The following is a 24,876-nucleotide window of genomic DNA, read 5'->3' as shown; positions in this document are numbered from 1 at the left end:
CTTTGTAGCTCTTCAGTTTTCAGCCACATGACAACTTGCATCCAACCAAATATGAATTGATTTTCATTTTAAGCTGTGGCTGGAAGTGATGATGTTGCTGATAGCATGACAGTGCAGCAGAGCAGTTGTTCTTCTATAGCATGCTGTGGGAGCATGCATTTCGGTAGGCAGGGCAAGTGAGAGTTAAAACTCTGTTCAACTTTCTGGGCAATTGCCCCTGGTAAAAATCTATAGCTGATGACTATCAGCAGTATTTTCTGCAGGGTGCTGATGGTGAAAATCTCTACTAAAATATAAGCTTCTAATCCTTTGCTCACAAGGTGGGGTGAGAAGGAGAATTGAAATTTCATTTAGATATATTCTTGTTGAAATAGCATACAATACACATACAGTTTAAAATAAATGTGAAAATTAATTTCACTGCTTCTTTTTGACATGGTATTTTGTTGAAATGACACAACTGAATTGCTACATAAGGTAGTCAGAATTCAGGAATCATATGTCTATAGCATATCTTTTTTATCTTATATCATTTGATTTAGCCATCATCTGTCCACATAGATAGATGCATCTGCCTTTTCTGTACTTGGATGTGTGATGTTCCATGGAATAACTGTTTGTGGATAGTTATAAATCCGAAATTTTTTATGTGATGTGCTGCAGCCTAGTATTGCTGATGTAGACGGATTCTTTTGAGTTCTTTATTATTGCTTATAATACTCATCTAAATGTGATTTTCCTGTTATTTTTGTATTCTGAGAGCTGGATTCCTTTAAAATTTCTGCCTTTTAAAGTGCTGTGTTGTCCTTGAATATCAAAGAGCTGTCAGCGTATACAAAAAGATATGCCTAATAAGAAAAGATCATGCGTGTTTATTTGCTTGATAAAGTGTTAGGGATCTGTGAAGAAAATGTAGAAATAAGCATATTGAATAGGACACTAATATGCTTTGTATTTTAAAATTAAAATTATTTACAATCCTCACATTTTGTGTCTTTCAGTTAAAAGCATGGTATTGTTATGTATTTGTCTTTTTCCAGCACAAGAAGACCAAAAAACTCATGTATCAAATTTACCCTCCACAGATCTTTGCTGCCATCTTCTGTTTCTTAAAATGATTGCCATTATTATTTGGATTCTGAAAAATAAGAGTGGTATATTATGGAGTAAAATTTCTCTTTATATCATTTGTTTTATTTCCCTGTTTTCAGCTAAAGCAAAGTGAAGCTAATGCAGACACAAAGGAGAAGCTTCCATTGCGTCTACGCATCTTTGAAAAATTTCCAAACAGGCCACAAATGGTGAAAATCTCCAAGCTTCCTTCAGATTTCACAGTTCCAAAAATAAGGTATTGAAATATTTCCTTTGCTACTATGCTGTAAACTTTTCTGGGGCCACATACCACCCAAAATATTTAACATTTTTTTCTTGTGGGTTAGGCAGATAGTTCAGAAAATCAGAAATTAAATAGAATTAACATAGGCATTCAAAAGATGTGACATTTTGGGTTTACCTTTTTTTACGTTTGGGGAGAAAAAATCCTAGCACTCCTGACAACAAGCAGCTAGATTGACCAAAACTGACACAAGTACAATATAATTGAAAAGTGTGTTGTTTCTCGGCTCCCATTTGGATTTTAGATTCTTGGCTCACATGAACAACTAGCAGTTGGTTTTTAGAACAACTAGTAGGTTTTTAGAGATAGGGTGAATTGGCCGCAAATATTAGAGGGGATACCATAGACCATCCAATACCAGTTCCTCTGTGATGACCTCATCCCTTCTTTGTATCTGCATAGTTATCACTTTCCTATAAGACTCACCTTAACAAAGGATCAGACCCTCAGTTATCTATTAGATCATTCTTTTACTGTGAGGGTGGGGAGGCGCTAGAACAGTTTGCCCAGAGAAGTTGTGGATGCCCCATCCTTGGAAGTGTTGAAGGCCAGGTTTAATGGTGCTCTGAGCAACCTGGTCTAGTGGAAGGTGTCCCTGCCCATGGCAGGGGGGTGGAACAAGGTGATCTTTAAGCTCCCTTCCAACCCAAACCATTCAGTTACAGTACAATTATTTTTGCTTGAAGTCAAAAAAAGCTTACATAAAGGACTGCTCTAGCATATACAGGCTGCAAAGTTTGTTGAAACAGCACAGGCTGGCTAAACAGGTCCTCTGGCCATGCCCATTCTAAAATCCTCAATAATTACATGCTGGGAGAAAGGATGATATAAAAGATTGCTGCCATTGTTCTGAGTCTCCTGAGATTACATTTGTTTTGATTAAAGTCACAAGAAAGCTAAGGCAACTGGTTTGTCCTGTTTATAGTATCTTAGCTGAATGAGAGGAAGAGTCAGGAAAAACACCTTCGAAACCTCAAGGAAGCAATCACAGATATTTTGCTTTTAGTATCAAAGTACTCTTTGTTTATATATGGAGGGCATTCTTCTACTAGTCTTAGTCTTTTTTGGGTATTTCTTTCTAGCTTTGTTTTCCCTAACGTACTCTATACTAACTCGTAATCATACTAACTACTGAAACAGACTTCAAAGTAGCACTAGCAAATCATATCTTTAAATCTGAAGTTATTGCACCATATAGAAATATCTCTCCAGAGCAAAATTAGTTTTGACATAGTCAGTTTACACTGAAAAGAGGCAACTCTACTGAACTTAAAATACAGCAAAATGAATGTACATTTGTTGTAAACAGAAATGCTTCTGCATTTTAAACATGACATATGTGAGGCACAGAATTGCTGAAGTGCCCTAATGCTGGCATTCAAAGCAGTTATATGAACAGATGTTGTTTGAAATCTTCAAGAAAGAATTTCACACAGAGACTATGTTTCCTTTGGGTTATATCAGAATTTGATTTACAGTCAAGTAACAACTTGCTGTTTAATGAGCTCAAAAGAGCTGAAAACTGCAAAAGGCACTTGAAATACTTAGCATTTATATTGGTAAATAAATAAATAATAAAAGCAATATAATTATTTTCCTTGAATCTACACACAAATGACCTACCTCTCAATTCACTTGTGGATTTCTTTAATAAATGAAGTATTATCAGTTGTTCTGGCACTCTGTTCATTTATAAATCTATAGTCCAGTACAACTTTTTCTCGGAAGTTTATCCATCTAAGCACTAGTGGGTTGTGACATCATAAGGAAAACCAAATATTAACTCTTCCTGGGGTTTTAATGCATCAATATCTTCTTTGTTCACAAGGGAAAGTTTTATGAAGCAGTTTATTGATCGTCAGCAACAAGATACCAGCTGTTTGCTGCGAAGACTTCCTTCAGCATCTTCTTCCTCGTGCGACCACTCTAAAAGATCGGCAATTGAAGAAAACAAATATATTGATCAAAAGGTAAATCAGGAGTACAGGGCAGTGTATGTCTTTCCTTGAGTATTGTGGGGAAAGACTTCAGATTATTCATAGCTACATAAAAGATAAATACAAGCTAGGATGATTGAACACAGGTTAAAGGGCTATATTTAATTTAGCCTACAACAGACATCATAGATATGTCTGTTAAATTTTCCCATCTCCTTTGAATTCAAAATTCAAGATTTGATACATTATTTTATTTAATGCATGCATCTTCTGAAGCTATTTTTTGAAGTAGTTTTGCTGTTAATCACTGAGAAGCTAGTGGACAATTAAAGTTTCTGAATATAATTTTTGAGTGCCTCAATACTATTACAACATTGAAAACACACTTCATTGAAGCAATGTCTCTGTGTAATCATTGAAGATGAGTAAAAATTTAATAATTATTCTAATTATTTAGAGGACATTAACCTAAGCCTGGGAATCACTAGAAAACAGGTGCTGAACACATATTTGATACCCATTTTTCTAAATGCTGCTAGTCTCCCAGTCAGACTGACATGGATGGCTGGATTTGAAAAATACCAAAACTGCTCAGAATGATGACAATGATGATGATGATGCAGCGTAACTAAATGTATGTGACTTCTGACACCTTACAAAACTACAGGAGCAGAAAAAAAATTTCATGTGCATCCTGGAAGGTATTGGCTTCCCTGATTTCTAGTGGCATCTAGAGTGAAATCTGTCCTTGATCACTTGTAGTATTGTGCAACTTAGTGACATTTGAACAGATAAAAGTACTTTCAGTATTATTACAGGGTGCTGTGTTTTTTAGATACGTTTTAAGTTACAGAATCGCATACAAGAAAAGAGTCTATGTGTTGCAGTTACACATTATAACTGGCTTTCCTAGAGTGTGGTTTGCAACCATAACTCAGAACAGCATTCATAAAGGCAGGAAGCAGACCTGGAGAAAAGATTACTCTTCTGATAATGAATGAAAATAGACAATTTTCAAGCTACTGTTAATTGCCTTCCCTAGTTTGGTGCAAGAAGACGTTCCTGTGGCTGATGTATTCTATGGCATCAGTAAGCCAAAGCTGAACAGCATGGCCTGAGAGGGAGGTCTGTGGCAAAATCAGTCCAGGAAGGCCATAGGAAGGAATCAAGCATAAATGGACATCATCTGTTTTAACAAGCACAGAATCAAAATTGGATAAGTTATTAAATGACAAGCCTAGGGGTTAGTAGAACTATGCTAAACGTCACTGATAATGTAGCTCAAATACTATGTCAGGGAAATCAAAATACATTTTTACCATGTAATGAAGAGATGAACAAAGTTGTTTCAGACACACAGGTAAGTCAATAGTGTGCAACACAGAGCGGTGCAATAATGCAGTAGATCTGTTTACATGAGTATAGTTTAGGTATTTTAAGTTGCAGCTTAATTCCTTATTCCTGCTGTTCACAAAAGTGAACTGTTTTTATGTTTGAAGACAGTTGAATACATGGTACTGTTTATTCAGTGAGATCTTGCAATATGAAAACAGAATGTTGGATTCTTTTCAAATATTCACTTCAAGAGCAGATATGCATGATCTGACTTTCATTTTTTAATTGAAGTAAGCATTTGGAAATTGGTTTTGTACTATTCAACCTGCTTTAAGCACATACTTTAGGATTCTCATGCCTCAAGGACAGAAACAATGATGAGTAATATTTCAGGTAAATGTAGCTTAAAACAAGGTATTTACACATCCCTATTAAGAGGAGAAAGTACTAGGAAGGATTTGTGAAAGTAATTACTCTGCCTTTCTATAGTTACAGTTGCCAAGGCAACCTCACTTTTTTATGAACAAATTTTGTTAAAAATATCCTTAAAACATGCTTGGAATGATTGGTTTGCTTGAGTATAAACTTTACATACATACTTTACTTTTCTTCGTAGAAAAAGAAACCCAACAAAACATTTTACTAATCTCAATGCCTAGTAGGATGCATTTTCACTGCTCCTGATAGCAGGAGGATAGCTTCAGAGACTTTTCACATCTTTTTTCCATTGTAGTTGATGAAAAAAAATGTGGAATCAAAAGGTAAGATCCTGCTAGCAGATTGGACTCTTCTTCCTTTGTAATGCCTGAACTGTGGCTAATTCTTGAGTTGCCCCTGGACTTAAGTCAGTGTTTCTATGTTCGACACCTGCTGAAGGGATAGGAAGTACTTAATCCATACATTCCTTTATTTTTCCCTTATTTCCATTTCAGCAACATTCTTTTCTTCCTTTCTCTAAAAACCTGCCACTATATATATATGTATGTATATATATATATATATATAGTGTTGTTTTTGTGTTCAGAATCAATCTGATCCATAATTTGTGATGATCAATAGAGCAGATCTTATATATGTTCTCTTATATAATGGATGTAGTGAGTTTTTTTCAGTATTATAACTATCCACCTCCTTTAAAAGTTGTTTTAAGTTGTAAAAGGTGAGGAGATTTTCATTGAATTCTTTCTTCTTTTTTTAAGGTATTTTACCTTCTCAAAAAATTGAAAAAATATATAGTTGTGTATATTACTGTAACCATGACTACAATCAGTTTAAAATTATATTCATCTATGCCAAATCAAAAGAACAGCTTTGGAAAACAGATTTCTTTGTTGTACTCCTCTTTTTCTAGTCCAGTCTGTGAGTTCCAGCACTTTTTCTAACTTTAAAATTTTTAAACTATTATGAATGTAATAAGCTAACCAAACACTAACATAAGAAATCACCTATAGATACCTAAATGCCTTTTCCCTTTATACATCCCCTAAGAGTTCACTCTCAGTATGTGTTGTCTGAGTGGATGTGTATATACAAATTGTACAGTGCTTCTGCCTCCAGTGTTGGCTACACCTGGGCTCTCTCAGATACAGATGCTTGATAGGCAGCTTAGCCCAATGCTTTGTTTGAGTTATTTAATATTATCTGTAACATTTTGTGTGTAAAACTGGGGTTCTCTGGGGTTCTCTGAACTTAACACTGCTGGAAATGCAGGATGATCATTTTTTGCTCTGCACTTGAGGTCCTGCAGAGCAAATTTTCTTAAACTCATTGATCTTGCCACAGACCTCCTCCACTGTGTGCTGATCTAGTTTGTCCTGATATGGTCTGCAGGCCATTAACTGAAAATTATTCACAGTATGCTGTGAATTTCCTTAGATAACCAATATTTCAGTTAATTCTGTACAGAAGAACTGGATGAAGTATGGAAACATATAATTTTAGTGTGAGTGGGTGGATGAGAAGAAAGCAAGTTGGCAGAAGATAAGGATGTCTCCCTGTGGTGACTTTCACAAGAGACTGAGGGATAGTTGCAGCAACTTTCAGGGAACGAAGAACTAAACGAACCCTGAGATTTACAACAAATAAGGTGTCCAGTAAAATACATCTGAGTTGGCTGTAGAGCATTTGCCTTGCCTTCTTAAATTCAAGAGTAGAATCAGAGGGGCACAGAGACACTTCAGAGTGCTTTCCTAAGAGACATACAACTTTTAGGAAGCCTTGCAGAAAATTATTGCGAGAAGGACACTTCTGAACTTGTTACTTATCTTTGGCCACAAAACATAGTACATGACTGTTAAATTAAAAGTCAAAACTGAGAGGCTCATGAGACAAACTTTGAAAATGCCTATGGCTCAATATGTACAGATAACCCATGTACATGTTTACAGCAGTAGCACAGCAAGATTGAATTACAAAAGAAAGTAGAAGAGCCTTTGATATATACATGTATTTTATAGTTCAGACTTTGAGCATCTCCCATTTAACTGGAGGAATATAAGCAAACCAGCTCCCTTATTTCTCCATTTGTAAGAGTAATTGCATAGTAACAAACATAATTTCTCTTTTCTTTCCTATTTGTCATCTTGTTTCCTTTCTGATTTCTTTCACATGTATGAGTTTTGGTTTTAGTTTTGCAAACATTGAAGTTAACAGCCTGTGCAAGTTTTGAACTGGCTTCCTGACAAGTCTCCAAAACTTGACAACAGGGCCTGCTTCCCAGAGAGGGAAGAAAAAAAACGAACCACAGGAAAAAAAACTGAAAGAAGTTTGAACGAAACAGGATTCTATCAAAACTATATATATTTACAATTATATATATACAATTTGAATATATTATCCACAACAGGGAGCTCCCGAGGCGGAAAAAGGGAAAAGGGAGGGGGAAACAGGGATAAAAAGAAACCTAACAACAAATATCTCCTACATACACCTGTTAACAGAGAGCTGATGAATAAATATGAAAACGAATTAAATACTTCCCTGAGCAGGACAGCAGAGCTGTGCAAGGCAACAGCCAACTTCCCCCATGCCTCCCGGAGAGACTGGAGATAATGGCAGGTTGGAGCAGGCAGGCTTTGGCCTATACAAGCAAAAACTGTCTGCAAGAGGGACCTGTCGTCTTCAGCCACTGGAAGGGAGAAGAGAGCGAACTCTCTTATCTGCGCCTTTTTATGTGTTGTGTTACGTAAAGGAATAGCATGGAATACTTCCTAAGTCACTACCCTAGTTCCTTCCTGGTTGCAAACTGGTCTCCAGGAAGGCCTAGGGTGAAAACTATCACATAGCCATTCCTTTTTTCCTGTGGGAGCCAGATGCATCATTAAGGTCTAGCTCCTGGGAAAGCTTGACCTCCCATGCTATATGCCTCTTCCACTGATTTCCTGCTTACAGCAGAATGTACCTGTGTGATGGGAGGTCATGATCAGGAAGTGAGAGCTGATCTCAGAGGTAACCAGAGCCATTACCTTGGAGGATTCTGAATATTAAGAGGCAGACCTCATGCTGGATACTTCGTTTAATGCGTGTTTGGTTATCATCATAGATACTTCATTTGTGAGCTGCTGAGACATGCCACCTAATCCTAATAAGACATTGTTTAATCTGGAAATTTGTTCTGTCCTGATTTTTTCCTTATCTGTGCTCAGCTTCTACTTTTCTTTGCAGAAAGTATTTCTAACTGTAAAAGCTGAAATAGCCTTTCGGCTTTTTTAAAACATGGCTTTTAGTATGAAAGACAGGACGTTCCAAGACATCTTTCAGAAAACCATCAGGTGTGAAGACATACTCATATAACTTATTTGTATTTTTTCCTTCTTAGAAAAGAACCAAGGGTAGAGTATTTATTCATAAATTATAATTTCCAGAATTTCTATTTCTTATTGTAAAAAACTTATGTCCCTAGTTAATCAACTTCTCTGAACTTTATTTTGGGCATTCTATTGTGCAAAGCAGAATTTTGGCACAAAAAGTACAATAGCATTCTGCTGCGTTCCTGATTATTCTTTTCTCTAAGTAATTTGAAAGAATAATTTTATCACATTCATTTTGAATATAACAGAAACTAATAAATTGTAATTGCACATGAACTCCAAGTAGAAAGCATTATTTATTTTTAAATACTACTGAATACTACCTTTTTTTCAGAAGTAATTCTTGCAGGACTTTGTTCATAAGTATCAACAAAAATCATTCAAGCTTTTTCTTAATTTACTGAGTATCTGAGCAGAACTCTGTCCTACTATTTCAGTTTCCATATACCACTTGTTAAATAAACATGGCCAAGTCCATCAAGTCTTATCTATTTATGTCATTCACAGGATAATGCCAAAATCTATCTTGTTGTAACATTCAGAAAAGTCATTAAAACAATCTACCTGCTGGAACAATAATGGCCTATGGATCCAGCATTTTCTTGCTCATTACAGTCATGATATTAAAAGATTGTTATCCCACATCAGTTCTCATCAGATCTTTCTAATGAAGTTAATATATGTGAATGCAATTATGTTTCAGGTTTACTAAAAATCAGGTGACCTCTTTGTCTGTTTTGCATTTTTAAGGATTTTGTTTCTTTTCAGATAAAATGGATCTGTAACAATGTCCCCATGTCTAAATAACCGATTTATAGATTTCCTTCTCATTAAGCATTTTACCAAATATACATTTGTGCTGGTAATGTTTTACTTCTCTGACTATGTTTGCCTTCAGAGCAGAGAAGACACAATTGCAATAGTAACAAGACTCTGTTCTTGTTATGGTCTGTCTCTGACTTCTGATGATTTTAAATTGCTTTGTCACTCTTGCCTTTAAATAGTATGTTCAAAATTCTACCTTGAAAAGTGCCAATTTTCAATTATATTCTGAGAGAAAGGAGGCAGGGGACTTGATACTTTTCCATTTTCAAAAAGAGCCATAACTCAGCACTTCTTTCTGGCATTTGCTTTCTACTTCATCAGTTTTACACTAAAATATTTAAAGTGTTTGATACAAAGGCTGTGAAGATGCATTTATATACAAAGGGATGATCATATTTCTCCATTTCCTTCAATCAATCAAAATACAGACATGGCAGAATTTTTAGTCCTGCTGTATTTTAACAGAGAAGAGCACGCATTAGTTAGGAGTGAAGGGAGAGGCAATGAGGAACTGGGTTACAGGAAAGCCCTTCTCTTTGAGCCTTGAACTCTCCCTTTCCCCACTTCTACCAAGGAATCCAGATCTCCGTCTCCAGGCCCTTCAGTCTCTATCACCGATTCACAGAACTCATTCACAAGAACTGGTTAACAAACCTAGTCATGATTGCTTCTTTCTAGTGAACAGAATTATACGCATGTGCTTGTACAACCTGGAGTAATGTTCTTCCTTACTTCCTGCTTGAAAATCCCTGTCCATATCTTCCATTCCCAGTCCAGCCCAGCCTGACAGTCCCTTCTTCCCTAGAGCCTCAAGATCCTTAGCTCTAGATGTGGAATGAAGCCTTCTCCTCCATCACTGTGCACCCAGCAGAATAAATGAAAACCCCTTGTCAGCCTGGCCAGGAGTCCTCAGTTCCACCCTGCTGTTGGCTGCCATAAGTAATCTATCCAGCCTTCTTTACTAGCTTTTCACGGGGTCTCCCTGGCTTCTGCATTCAATAAAGACAGAAAACAAGATTGCATTTGCCAAAATAAGCAGAGGGATGGATTGCCTCTCCTATGAGAACAAGCTGAAAGAGTCAGGGGTTTTCATCCTGGAGAAGATTCTGGGGAAACTTTACAGCAGCTTTTCAGTAAAGGGGGCTTATAAGATGAGGACAGACTTTTTTTTACAAGGGCCCGTAGCAGTAGGACAAGGGTTAATGATTTTAAACTAAATGAGGGTAGATTCATACCAGATATAAAGAGGAAATTTTTTATTATGACAGTGGTAAAACACTGGAACAGGTTGCCCAGAGAAGTGGTGATTTCCCCATCCTTGAAAACATTCATTGTCAGGTTGAATGGGTCTCTGAGCAACCTGATCTAGTCGACGATGTTGCTGCTCATGGCAGGAGGATTGGACTAGATGACATTTAAAGGTCCCTTCCAAGCCAAAACAATCTATTTTTTTGTGAAAAATCTACCATTAAACCTCTGAAAGTTAAAAACTCAAGTATACTAAAGGGAAAAAAACCCAAGCATATTATTACAAGACATAAAAGAGAGGGATTCTTCTCCCTCCCCAGAGCTGCTCCCCTGAGATGTGTCTGAGATGGACTGTTATCATCCTCTTTAAGTCTTTGGAGGTTTTATGAGTATGCTAATATTATCCTTGTCCACATTTTCAGACTTAATTGAAAAAGGTTCTTGGTTATGAAAGGACATGTAGATTTTCCAGACCAGTAGTCAGCTAATTAGAAGAACATTGCTTTCCTTAAGAGAGAGGCAGCAATCAAGGTCTAGAAAATGAATTAAGGCTATTTCAGGTCAATGACTCCCAAGATTTAAGGAGATTATGCCCACTTCTCATTCTAGACATCTGATCCAAAGGGACAGCCTTTGAGTCCTTGTGGCACTTACCTAAAGCTAGACCACTTTCTTGACTGTTTAGTAAGCCTGTTTCTTTTATAGGACAACCTCACAAAGGGTCAGATTTTCACAGTCCAACAGAAAATAGTTAGTTCTACTTTGAGAGAGGGAAATGGCTTAGATGATCTCTAGACACCCCTTGTAATTGCATCCTTTATGATTCTGTAGGCATTAACCGAAGTTTTCAAAAGAGCTTAAGAAATTCCACACTACCTATAGGATTTAGTCACTTAACCTGCTTAAATTCTTGTGAACATTTTCTTAGGCATCTACCAAAAACTTGCAGTCTGCCCTTCTGTCATTCTTCATGTGTCTTTTGTCACATTCATTTCGAAAGAGTCCGGTCTCTTCAAACCAAAGATGCATAGGCAGAATGTTGTTGAACACATAATACTATTTGCATTTGAGAAGCTACACAGCAAAATCCTGTGGGCACAGAATATCCTATATTTAATGGAATGCTAAATCTTTGAATTGATTCTTACCAAATATTTCCTTGCTTTTTCTTAAAAGTCATTCTGATATATTGCTTATTGTACTGACTCTTCATATTTTCCCTAGAAGCTGTACATATTTAAATAACGTTATAATACCTAACAATCTGTTCATTCTGCAAGTCTGCATAAACCATCTATTGACATACAACAAATCACAATTTGAAACAGAAGCTTTGGATGATTTTTTTTCCTTGCTTGGAATTTCTGGCATGGCACAGTAGACTATTCCTGTATGATCCTGTAGTTGCCTATAAAAGATTACTATCAACAGCACTAAGCTAAAATTCCTAATTTTCATATAGCACTTAAGAAACTGACTTAGAAAAATATATTACATGCACTGCTTTTTTTTTTTCCCATTGTCAAGCAAACATTTCAGGTATTTCTATCTCGTTATTTACTTATGACCTTGTCTCACTGTGTATTGCAGAACACCCACCAACGCTTGTCTCTTCTATCAACTCTGAAGTAGTCTGATACAAAAATGATACACTACATCACCACAGATTTTACCTGTTGATAGCATACAATTCTTTAGCAAGTTCAATTTGAAAATAATTGCTTTATGTAGTGTTTGCTGGGGTTTGTGCAGTGCAAACATCTTGCTAGAAAAATACATCAAAACCTTGACAATGGATAGCATTTCTCAAAACTTTAAAACTTTAAAACTTAGCTGGTATAAATTGGGATAGATTGCTCTGAAGTCAGCAGTGCTGTGCCAGTCAGTACATCTAGGTTGTAGGACTGGTCCGCAGTCATTGCCTGACACTTCACAGAGGTTCCTGTGTTGCTTTGCTTTTAATCTTATGACAAGGATCTTCTTATTCCAGGGTAGAAAGCCTGGATTTTTTAAACATGATAGTAAATAAAAACTATTATTGAAAATATCTGCAGTACCTTTTCAAAGCAGTGGGTGGCACTTGCAGAGCAACAATGTTCTGTGATTTAGCTCTTTTTACAACACTTACTGTGGTTTATTGCTTTGTCCTTGTTGACAAATGGGATTTCATAGGGTGTAGTGTTCAGACCAAGTTCACACTGACTTGACTGAGTAATTTTTTGTGCCTGAAAGTCAGCAGCAGAGAAGGGTGCCAGCACTTGTGGAAGAGAAGCACTACCTGCAGATTTCCTAATCCTCTATCTACGGGCATGTGTGTGCAAATAAAGGAGTGTGGGAACCAAGACATGAACTTTATTCATGGTTTCATAGAAGCACATACTTTCCATCTAACACCTTTCATCCAGGAAATACTACTGGTAATTTGCTGACCTGCCACAGTGATTCCTTACAGTTTAAAGTAACCTGCAAGAGTTCTTTAAAATGTGTTGCTGAAAACATATCTAAAAGTAATCAGATGCTGTTAGGTGATTTCAGGACAGTGTCATATGCTAAAAAATAATGCTCTATAGCAGAAAGCTGTATGGCACTGTTATTTCTGCACTGAGTGTACTTATAGGTTACATAAAGAAGTACGTAAAGAAAGAAAGAAAGAAAGGCTAATAAAGATACACTGAGGGTGTCCTCGCAGTGCAGCACAGTCTGTAATAAAAAAACCCAGCAGGCTAAACAGATATCCCTAAAATAACCTCAGCAGAGTGTACTGTATTTATTTAATTCCACATCATCTGATTGAGTAATGTCTTTTATACATTAACACTGCTCATAATTTCCTCTGTAAAATTCAAGAACTCGGCAGGTATCACAAGTTTTAATTGCCAGCCTCATTCTACACCAGCATGTGGCATCTAGACATTATTAAACAAAATACTGATCATCGTCCACATTTTCCATTTGTACAGTTCCATTGCACTTGCCTGGTGTGCTATGCAAATTTGGAAAATTAAATGGGGAACAGTTTAGTTTATTTATCTAATATAGAAGTAAGGATACATATTTTAAAAATCTATAGTATTGTTTGATTTTCTTCAGCATGAATATTGACATATGTGTTGCTATTTGACTGACTGCTGACTCCTTTAAATATGAGAAATGGATCAGTTGTGCTAAAAATATTGTCTTGTATTGCTGCTCAAGATAAATTCACCAGGGTTCTGCTGAAGGAAGGGCTCCTAAATCCTAAAGAGAAATGAGGACCATTAGCTTCAAAAATCATAAGGCAAACAGGATGGTTACAAACCTTCAAAACTTCACCTAAGCCACAGTCCATTAGGTATGGACCAAGATTGGTGCCCAAGGATGTCCTTGGGGTGCTTTGGGTGCAAATTTCACAGCTAGTTGTGAAAAAAAGTGCAGCAAAAGTAAATGTACTCTGCCCAAATAACATGGTGTAACACCCTGTGTTCTGATCCCTTTCTCCATTCTCATGACTTCTTAGGCATAGAGAGGAAGCCGTATGAGTACCAGCTGCGGTCACTTGGTCTGTTCAGCCTGGAGAAGAGCAGACTGAGGGGAGATCTCATTGCAGTCTAGAACTTCCTCATGAGAGGAAGAGGAGGGGAAGGCACTGATCTCTTCTTTCTGGTGACCAGTGACAGGACCTGAGAGAATGGCCTGAAGTTGTGTCAGGGGAGGTTTAGGTTGGATATTAGGGAAAGGTTTTTCACCCTGAGGATGACTGGGCACTGGAACAGACTTCCCAGTGAAGTGGTCACAGCACCGAGCCTGACAGAGTTCAAGAAGCATTTGGAAAATGCTCTCAGGCACGTGGTGTGATTCTTGGGGCTGTCCTGAGAAGGGCCAGGAGTTGGAGTCAATGATCCTTGTGGGTCCCTTCCAACTCAGCGTATTCTGTGATTCTGTGATTATTTGTTCAAGCATCACTGAATAAAATTCATGAACAGCTTTGGGTGTATGAACTAGAACCCAGTCTTTTCTTTCCTATCTCAGTGTCTCCAGACACGGGCTCCTTCCTATTGCTTCTCTTCATCTCTCTGGCTCTGTGGATTATGCACCTCTGGCTATGTGGCGGCCACATACCAGAGTGCGACACTATTCTTGCACATCTCCAGCAGACAGCTAAGCTTGTTCATTGAAGAAAACAGAAAAAGGGAGTCAAGCCATTTCCAGCTGAGGCATGAAAGAGATTTAGTGCTATGCTTTTATGCAAAACATACACCACTGTTTCCTTCTTTGTTAGTCTTGCTACCTAGAGGGCGGGTTCGGCAGTTCCTGATAGTATGTAAGTAGCCCTTGCCCTAGACCTGACAGCACCTTTTCTTGAGGTGTTCTTTTTTCCTTGCTGGCACTAACTGTTTTAATGCTTGGCTTGGGGAAGCACTAAGTGAATCAGTTCAAGTGCTCAACATCCTTTTGGAGTCTGAAAATATGTAGACCCCTCACTTCTGCTCTCCTAGGACATGTTCCCTTGCTGACAACCTTGCTTGGGCCACAAGCTTTAATGCCAAGGTGTTTTGTCACCTACTTTATACACTGAAAAGTGGCCTATGCCAGATAGGGACCTGTAGACAATTTCAGGAAAATGTGTTTGCCTCAGCTTTTTGGCCAAAATCAGATGAGCAAAAACTGGAAATTGGGAAGGAAATTAATGCTTCCTCTTTTTAAAATCTTTTTGATTTCTAAGATGTTAACAAGAATTTTTATTAGAAATAAATGGACATAACACATTAGTAGGCAGCACATATTTTTTCTCTGATATTTATTGTAATTGCAATTATTCTAAAGCAATTATTTATAACAGGAAAAAGCAACTGAAACAAAACTGCTGGTTTTCCACTTTTCTTATTCTCATAAGTTTGATGTTCCTAGTTGAGCCCTAAAAGAATTATTATGTAGCATCTTGTAAAATAGATACTCCTGTGGTTTGGAGGCTTCTTTCTGCAATCCTCAAGTGGGCAAAAACAGTTTTATGGGATTCCACTGACATTAATTTCACTGACATTAGAAGAAAAAAAATATGTGAAAGAGTTGCTAGTGCTTTCAGCACTGTTAGTTATATCTAAATCCATAATAAAGTACCTTGCTTATAAATCCACTAAACCTGTGTTGAGATACTGCAAATGAGTTAAAACCTAGACAAGTATGTTCCAGTATATGAAATATTTATGCCTACACAATATTTATTATAATGGTATGTTAAGGAAACTTGCCTGTCTGACCATCCAGGAACCACTCTGGCAGTCAGACTGTGGCACCATCTGAGCTGGGACCGAGGCCCCTTCACAGCTACACCCCCCACACTCACAGTCAGACCAGGTTTCCTGACCACCTCGACCCCAGGTTTCCCGTAGCAGAGTCTCAGACATACAGATCCTTAAAATAATTTAATGATGGTGTAATAACTAAATAACAAAATAACAGCTTGTGCTGGTGTCTCTGAGGAGGAATCCTCAACAAAGGGACCCCTGGGCGCTTATACCCTAACAGTCTAAGAACAGAAAAGTCTGGGGGTCATCAGCTCCTGCTATGTCGCTGAGTGTCTGGTCCCCTGGATGGGCCACAGGTCCCTGTGCCCTTGTTAGGCAAAGGGTCAACAGTTCACAGCGTCTTGCCTTGGGCTCTCATCACCCAGACAGAGCTCAATCTGCAGCTTCACACTGAGCTACCTGCACTAAATATATTCCTCAACAGGTATATCTCATACATTGATTTTCAATTTATATTTATGGGAACCATATCCAGGGAATGGAATCATTTTTTGTTTACATTCAACAAGCCTATTACTAATTTTTTAATCTTAATTGAAAATCCAATACCTTATTTTCCAAACTACCTTCTCAAGTATTTTCAGTTTTCAAGTTGCAGGTTTTTTAAGGAAGCCACAGATTCTCAAAATAGGGGTGTTTTCAAATAATCTGTGTTCTTACTTCCACAGGCTGTACAGAGATGGGTTAGAGCATGAAAAAGGTTAAAGGGGCCATGCTTGAGAAGACAAAGGGTAGGAATGAGATTGTAGCTTGCAGGTGTGGGTTAAAAGCAGTAGCCATTTAATTAAGTACAGCCGGTACAATTTAAAAGTTTAGGTATTTTCTAGGCTTCTGTTTCTCTTCAAAGTAAGATATCTAACTGTGACTCAGAGTCAATCCAAGTCTTGAGAGAAGTTCTAGAAAAATTATTTGTCAAATGGCTGGAGGTAGTGTTTTAGAAACATGTAAAGAAGATTTAAAGTAATGTGCTTAAAGATTCCATTTCAGATTGATCAAAAACAGGGCAAACATTGCTAGGAGTTTCCAAATCTCTCTCAACCATTTTCTTCACAATAACAATCTCCAAACAGTTGACAGATTTAAGTCTTACAAGGTGCCACGGGCTTTCTGTTCATCACAGGTGTAATTCCTGACCTAAATTCTTCAGCTGTTATTTGTTCCTTGAGTTGCCATATTTGTTAATCACTTGCTTAGTAAGTGCATGCTTGTTTTGTCATGTATCTCAGTCCTTTCATTTCCCATTCAGGAAGTCCTGTTCACAAGAATATGCCCGAAACACTGTTCATGACCAGAGGCAAGCACAAGCACGTTTTGCTCACCACACTTTTTTGCTCTACATCTGTGGGGGAAAAAGGGGGCCTACTTTCATCTTATCTAGTTCTATGCACTTAAATTATATATCTAAGCTTTGTTAGCTGGCTCTTTTGTATAGTCAAGGCATCTCCAGAGTACAATCCAGCCTAGTCAAAATCCAAAGTGGAGAATGAGTAGCAAAAAGGCATGACTTGGCCAACTGGAGAAGAAATGTGTAATAAAGGAAATAACATTTGTGCTAGTCAACAAAACTTTCTGCTTCTTTCTACACAGAACTACCTCAGGATTGGGGTAAAGAGGCCAAAAGCTGCAAGATAAGGCTAGGATCTTAGATATTCCTCAAGGAATTTGCTCTGTGTAAACATTTTTAGGTTTTCTGCCATCCTTTTCCTGGGAAAGAACACCCATGATGCAGACTGTGAAAAATAGCTTTATCATAGAGAACCTTATGTCTTTAATTTTACATGCACTCAACATCATAATGTTTCATTGGTTTGTCACATACATGCTATATTTTATGACAATTAAAAAGTACGCTGTCTTTTTCTTAATTTTATAGCTCCGTAAATCTGTTTTCAGCATCAGAGCAAGAAATCTTCTGGAAAAAGAGACGGCAATCAATAAAATTCTAAGGTAAGAGTCAGATGTGATTTGGTATTGTTTTGACTGTCGTCTGATTTCTCATAACCTTGTTTTTCACAAATGTTACTGGATGTATGGTATTAATAGTGTATCCCTTTGTAGTACATCTATTGCATTCATTGTCAAAAATAAATTGCTCTTTTCTCTGCCTATATTACATGTTTAAACAGCAATAAGAGAGAGGTTGTTCTTCTTTGGTATGTATTTGAATTCTGTGTCACGCAGAAAGATCATGTTTCAGCTCATTTCGTTTCTTCCTTCTAAATTAACTAAAACATGCCCTTTCATAAGTGATGTTATTTTGCCTAAAGAATTCTAGCCTGGATCTGGCAAGTAGATGCACATAAATGTTCACAGGGATTGCACACTAGAAAGCATAGACTACAGCCAATGATATTCCAAGTACCAAATGGATAAAGAAGATTTCAGAACTGTGACTTCTGTAGAAGGATTTCCTGAATGTTTTAATGATGATCACTCCTTTTGGTATTCTATATCAAGTAAGTACTCAGTTCCATAAGTGAATAATGCCAGTCTGAGTCTCCAAGGCCCATTTCTGAAGTTATCATATAGGTAACACCATGCTGCAGTTTTTCATGCTACTGTTGGTTTTACATTAAAATGGCTGTTCTTGGTATAAGGTGCATTAGCAATGCTAACACTTAATAGATCATTCTTTTTATATTTAAATTCTCAACAAAGCAGATGCATCTCCAGAGTATTGTCAATGAGAGGTCCCAGGTAAGCACACAGTATAAACAGGAATAACTTTGCTGAAAAGTATAGATTAAGTAAGGCAGTGTTTTGTGAGGAGCAGTGAACTAGAAGTTCAGTGTGATTTCTGAATTATGAAGTTTCTTGAATCCATGCCATTTGAGAAGTATTGGTTCTTTTTAATGCTCTATCAGAATACAGAACAGGGAGAACTATAGCAATTAATGTGAAACTTTTTCTGTCTTTAAATCCATGTAATGAAAACATAAAATTACTAATTCAAACGAATTTTCAGTGTAAAGATATTGTTCATAAATGTAAATGCAGTACTATAAGTATTCAATTTTAACAAATCTCAGAGCTCTATTTGTAAGCATTTTTTTCAGTTATGGGATTGTACCTTGATTTTACAGACATAACTGTTACAGATAGATTAATCAAAAAACTTTTAAAAATATGGTTTTAGATACAAGCATCCTGGCATCATTTCAGTAAAACATTTTTAATGAAATTCTGTGTTATACGAGAACTGTGAAATGCTATTGACATCTCCAGGGTTACACAAATGTCAAGTTTTTTGATGTGTTTCTTATACTATACCACAGAGAAAAAAATGTAGACGAAGAAAATATCCTACTTTTATATATTTAATTTTTTTTAATTACATCTGTAGGGGCTCCATTCTTTCTTAGACAGAAGAAAAAAAATTAAGTTCTGCAAAATTGAAATTAAGAATTCTGGTGAATTCTCCCATCAGCATAGATTTTTCCCCTTTTCAGGATAAATCTGAAACAGAATGGGAGGAGAATCTAAGCAAACCATTGTTTGGATTTCACTAATTTCTCAGACATACCGGGACAGGATCAGAAATCAGTCCTTCCAGTTTCAATCCTACTGAATTCCACTTGGTCCTACAGATCATGACTTCTGCCAAAGTCTTGTGTCTAGAAGGACTTCTCATCAATTCACCCAAATTCCTCTGAAGAAAAGTTTCTGAGGAAGAAGAAGAAAGTTTTCATTTACTAATCTATTATTTTATTTTTAATTAATCTATTTAATCTATTAATTTAATCTGCATTTACTGCTCTTTCTCCTCTATTTCCTGGTTCATCAGCAATGAACTTTGAGAAACACAGAGAAAGGGGGGAACTTGTGTGAAGTAAGAAAAACATGGGATCACATGCCCTCTAATACTTTCTTGGGATGCTTGTAAGTCATTTACAAAGAAGCAGTCTTATTCTCCTCCTGAGAAAAAGGAACAAATAGTGTTTATTGTTCCTTGGGTTTGCCTCAAAATTGTTAAATAAGCTCTGATCTATGACATTTACAACGCATCTGTTTCAGCATAAAAAAACTGTGTTCATGGCATATCTGGTGGGCATGCTGATAGAGAGCATTACCAGTGAGGGTCTGACTGGTCCTAAGCACTGACAGTGTCTCCATGTTGACAGTGTTGCCACTGTTGATGCAGGTGAGTTTTACAAACAGAGGAAGTGATAAGATTTACATCTGAAATTTTAGATTCAGTTTAAGTAACACAGGAAAATTCAAACCCTCAAGACTTTTTCTCATTTTTGCTGTAGTTTAAATTACATAAACCCCTTTATAAAATTAGGTGACTCTCAGCTATTCAGAGTATCTGAGAAAAGAACAAATGGCATTTATGCCAAGAACAATAAGAGATAAATCAGGATGTCCCTTCAGAAAAGATTGCTTCTAGCATCTTCTTAATTTTTGTCTACCTGAATTAAGGAGCATTTATCTAAAGCAATGCCTCTACACAGTAAAACCGCCCATGGGAAACTTCAGCTTGACAAAATTGCTGCACTGAAAGAGAATTTTAAGTCTGTTCTAGCTTAAGTCCACCTCTGACCTTTTCCCCTCTATTTTTTAAACCTTGTCAATTTATATTTTAGTCAAATTGTGAATGTTTCAATATAACCAACTGTACTATGCATTACACAAAGATACCTCTGTGTCTCTCTTATGCATCTTTCTCTATGCAAACCTTGTTTTTCCCTTTGTATGATGAATTGCAGTTTGACTTCTCCCCCAAGAAGAGGAAGAAGGACATGAATAGCCCTGACCACACAGAGAGACAGTTCATAAATTCAATCCTAGGTGTCTCAGCTCCTCATCTAGTGTTACATTATGCAGCAAAATGCAGGTCTTCGGTCTCTTCTCCTGAAGCTTTCTTGCTGCACTCCAGGCGAACTACCTAGTTTCTGAACATCCTTGTTTTGAAACTAATCTTCCCCTGGCTTCCTTGAGGTCTTTGTGCAATTAGGCATGGGAACCAAGTTAAGGATGTAGTAACTACTGTCCTGAGTACTTTTACCAATGGTTTGCATCTTTGCTCTGCCAGTGTCAGAGCATCGAGGGGCTTAACTGTTCATATAAATCCATTCTGAGGCAGGGACTCCACTGTTGGAAAATGAAACAAGGTTAGAGTATAGACAGTTAGAACAACTTTTTTAGAACAAAGTCCCATTTAGTAGTGCCTCTGAATTGCAAACAGCTCCATTCCTTTCTGAAAATTATGATACGTTTCCCTCCGCAGCAATAACCACTTCTAGCAAATTTAATTCCTCCTGCATATCTTCAGTGATTCACACTTTTGTCTCACTGTAGCTTGCTGTGAGCACTGCTTTTCCTCTTAAAAGCAAGTTCTGTGTCTGTGGTTCTTGTGACCCTCATTCCTTGAAGGATCATTATATAAGAATGAGGTCTAGTCCTTTAGTCTAGTCCTCGAGTCTCACTGGCTTTCTGAAGCAGACAGAGTGGAGTAGGTCCAGTCAAAACATTGTGTATAAATCAGTCCATTCTCTCCAGTGCTGAGGATAAGTTATAAACAGTACAGAATGGTGGGGAAACTGAGTAAATTAAAATTAGTCTCACGAAGTCCAAAATATAATTAAAGTCTCAGCGTTGCAAAACCTTATTCTGTTGTCTATTAAACTGTGCTTCAAAGAATCAGAGAATGTTTGAGATTGGAAGGGACCTCTGGAGGTCATGTGGTCCAACCTCCCTGTTCAAGCAGAGTCACAACAGCCAGTTGCCCAGGACCATGTCCAGATGCCTTTTGAATATCTCCAGGGAAAGAGACTCCTCAACACAAATGTATAAAACTATGTATTGTGACAGTTTGGGAAACCAACATTTTTTTTTAAATGGGCAGCTTTTTATTTGCTTTTCATTACAGCTGATGCTATAGTCAAACTGCAAACTGATGCTAAGGGTGTGCAATGGATTTTCACTGTTCTAGATAAGGTTTACCTGATGTGTTTCCTGGGCCTGAGGGAATAACATAACTCATGATTAAGTGGAATCTTAAGTTTCACGAACACCTAATTGAGTGAAGTGCATTTATCTTATGTTTGAAACTGAGACTACCATGAGTGCATTAGGGGTGGGGGGAAGGAGGGAGAGAAAGAATTGCTTGAATTAAGTATTCCATTCTACTAGTTTGCTAATGTCCTAGTTAGAACACCTGGGACCAGTTCATCACTGTATGGGTGTAACCCAAATCTGTGTATTCTATAGCCTTCCATGCCATTTCCAGGAACTGTCATCAATAGACCATTTACACCATCTGCCCAGAGTACAGCCTGACTCCTCAGGCTATAAACTGGGTCTTAAGAGGCCTGTGAGATAGGAGGATGCTCCTGTCCTCACACCCATTGTGGAACTCCCCGCCCTGAGGGAGGTACTGGGCATTCCTGCCTGAACTGGAGAATATATAATCTTGGAGTCTTGGGACTTTTTTAATCCCTCATGGGATCCAGAGGAAGACTGCAGACCACCACTCTCAACCAGACTGCAACCATCACTCTCGACTGCACTGCAATCACCACTCTTGACCAGACTGCAACAGCACTCTCACCAACAGGTTTTTTCCCTCTCCTTTTGCTTTGGACTCAGGGGGCCCAATGAACACCACTTTGTTCATGCCCCAGGGTGGTGGGTTATATGTTTGGGTTTTGTGGGTTAAAAACAACTGTTTGTCTGTATAATCGTATTTATTGTATTATATTATTAAATTATTATTCTGATTTATAATCTCTCTTTTGAGTTGAGTTCATTTCCCCACCGGTTTACCTTTAAACCAGCACAGCTAATACGCTAGAAGTTAATTAGACTTTGTTCCTACGAGTATTTCTGCAAAATACAGTGTGGGGGGGGTGGTTCTGAATGAGCAAGAAACAAGGTTCTCTGTGCTTCTAGGAAAGTTATAAAGTTTAACTCTGAATAAAATCTCTCTGAACACTAATGTATAAACACCTTTCACAAGAGACTGAGCAAACATTTTCATTAGTTTATCACAGGAATTTGGTCAGAGGGGGGTCACAGAGAGTGATGGTGAACAGTTACATCCAGCTGGCAGCTGGTCAGCGGTGGTGTTCCCCAGGGCTCAGTATTGGGGCCAGCCTTGTTCAATATCTTTATCAATAACCTGGATAAGAGGATCAAGTGCAACCTCAGTAAGTTTACTGATGACACCAACTTGGGCAGGAGTGTTGATCTGCCGGAAGGCAGGAAGGCTCAGTGGAGAGATATGGATAGGATGGATTGATGGGCTGAGGGCAACAGTTCCATAAGACAAAGTGCTGGGTCCTGCACTTGGGTCACAACAACCCCGTGCAGTGCTACAGTTTGGGGGCAGAGTGGCTGGAAAGCTGCCAGCAGAAAAGGACATAGGGGTGCTGGTTGACAGCCAGCATTGTGTCCAGGCAGACAAAAAGCCAATGGCATCCTGGATTGTATGAGAAGTAGTGTGGCCAGAAGGATCAGGGAAGTGATTGTCCCCCTGTACTCAGCACTGGTGAGGCCACACCTTGAAACCTGTGTTCAGCTTTAGCCCCCTCATGACAAGAAAGACATTGAGGTGCTGGAGCATGTCCAGAAAAGGACAGCAGAGCTGGTGAAGGCTCTGGGGCACAAATCTTATGAGGAGCAGCTGAGGGAACTAGGGATGTTTCGGCTGGAGAAAAGGAGGGCGAGAGGAGACCTTATCATTCTCTACAACTACCAGAACATTGTACTGAAGTGGGGTTCAGTCTCTTATACCAGGCAACAAGTGACTGGACAAAAGGAAATGGCCTCAAGTTGCACCAGGGGAGGTTTAGACTGGATGTTAGGAAAAAAGTCTTCATGGAAAGGGTGGTCAAGCACTGTAATAGGCTGCCCAGGGAAGTGGTTGAGTCGCCATCTCTGGAGGTATTTAAAAGACACTTAGGGCCATGCTTTAGTGGTGGACTTGGCAATACTGGGTTAACAGTTGGACTTGATCTTTAATATCATTTCCAGCCTAAATGATTCTATGATTCTATGATCATAGAAGACACACTATTCTTTATTAGAAATTTGCCTGCATTAAATAAGTGACTTAGTTCTGAATCATTTGCAACAAATTTCTTGGCATATATTTTATGTTTTCTCTCTTAAGAGTAAGATTTCTTTCTTCATAACTTTGAGGGTTTGATACCATGCATTTCTCAGAACAAATGTTCCAAATAATTTGATGTTAGTTGTTGTCAGGCACAAAATCCAGACTTAGTCCACCTTCCTCAATATCTACAAGCATATGGCATGATTGGATTTCACCTACCTAATTCAAAGACAAAAAAAGGAAATTCTGGAATGCACATATCCATTGGTCAGAAGTTACTCTGTTCCATGGGGGTTGTGCCGACTGACCACCATGTTATGGATCAGTGCAAAGCACAGTTGTGAAGTAGAGTTATTGGGCTATGGAGTCTCCAACACTGCAGGTATGGAAAAAGAAGATAGACAAACATTATCCCCAAATAATGTAGCTATTGTTGATCCCATTTTGAAAGAGGTGTTAGACTGGATGGTCACTTGAGGTTTCTTCTTCTATATTGCTTTTATTAATTCTTCTACAATCCAATACAAATTGTTATTATACTAATATCTGTGAGAGGAGAAGCTGAAACAGCAAGGCGAGAATGGCAATCAGAGTAAAAAAATGCTAAAGAAGAAAGTCTGCTACCATAGCTCATCTGGCTGAGCAGACACTAAAGATGTGACTGGTTTTTCTTTAGAGGCATATGGAAGGAAACAAGAAAAAACATGGAAAAGAAAAATCATAGATTATACAAGTTGCATTAATAATCCATTTTATTTCACCAGCCAAATTCATATTTCTTAAAAAAAAAAGAACAGTAGTATAGCTATGGTGAAAATGTGCATTTTGCTTGCTATTCAAAAAGTGCCTTATTGAATTAAATTTATAAATGAAAGAAACACTACAACATCTATCAGGTGGATTCCCCATAAATCTTAAATTGGCACACTCAACCATATATTCCAAGTTAGTTGGAATTATAATGAGAGCAGAGAAAGATTTA

General features: G+C 37.8%; 1 protein-coding gene across 8 annotated transcripts in view; it reads left to right on the top strand.

The window, feature by feature from the left end:
• The window catches only part of NALCN (sodium leak channel, non-selective), a 223,564-nt gene that overhangs the window by 160,996 nt on the left and 37,692 nt on the right, over window positions 1–24,876 (top strand). For all 8 annotated transcript variants that reach the window (XM_017816712.1, XM_017816709.1, XM_017816710.1 and 5 more), the window contains 3 exons: window positions 1,212–1,348; window positions 3,225–3,366; window positions 17,709–17,782. In XM_017816712.1, coding sequence (XP_017672201.1) covers window positions 1,212–1,348; window positions 3,225–3,366; window positions 17,709–17,782 — 353 coding nt within the window. The remainder of the gene's footprint in view (window positions 1–1,211; window positions 1,349–3,224; window positions 3,367–17,708; window positions 17,783–24,876) is intronic.

The sequence above is a fragment of the Lepidothrix coronata genome, unplaced genomic scaffold, assembly GCF_001604755.1.
Source record: "Lepidothrix coronata isolate B3197 unplaced genomic scaffold, Lepidothrix_coronata-1.0 Scaffold57, whole genome shotgun sequence".
NCBI classification, from domain to species: Eukaryota; Metazoa; Chordata; class Aves; order Passeriformes; family Pipridae; genus Lepidothrix; species Lepidothrix coronata.
This window is presented reverse-complemented; position numbering and strand designations above follow the sequence as displayed.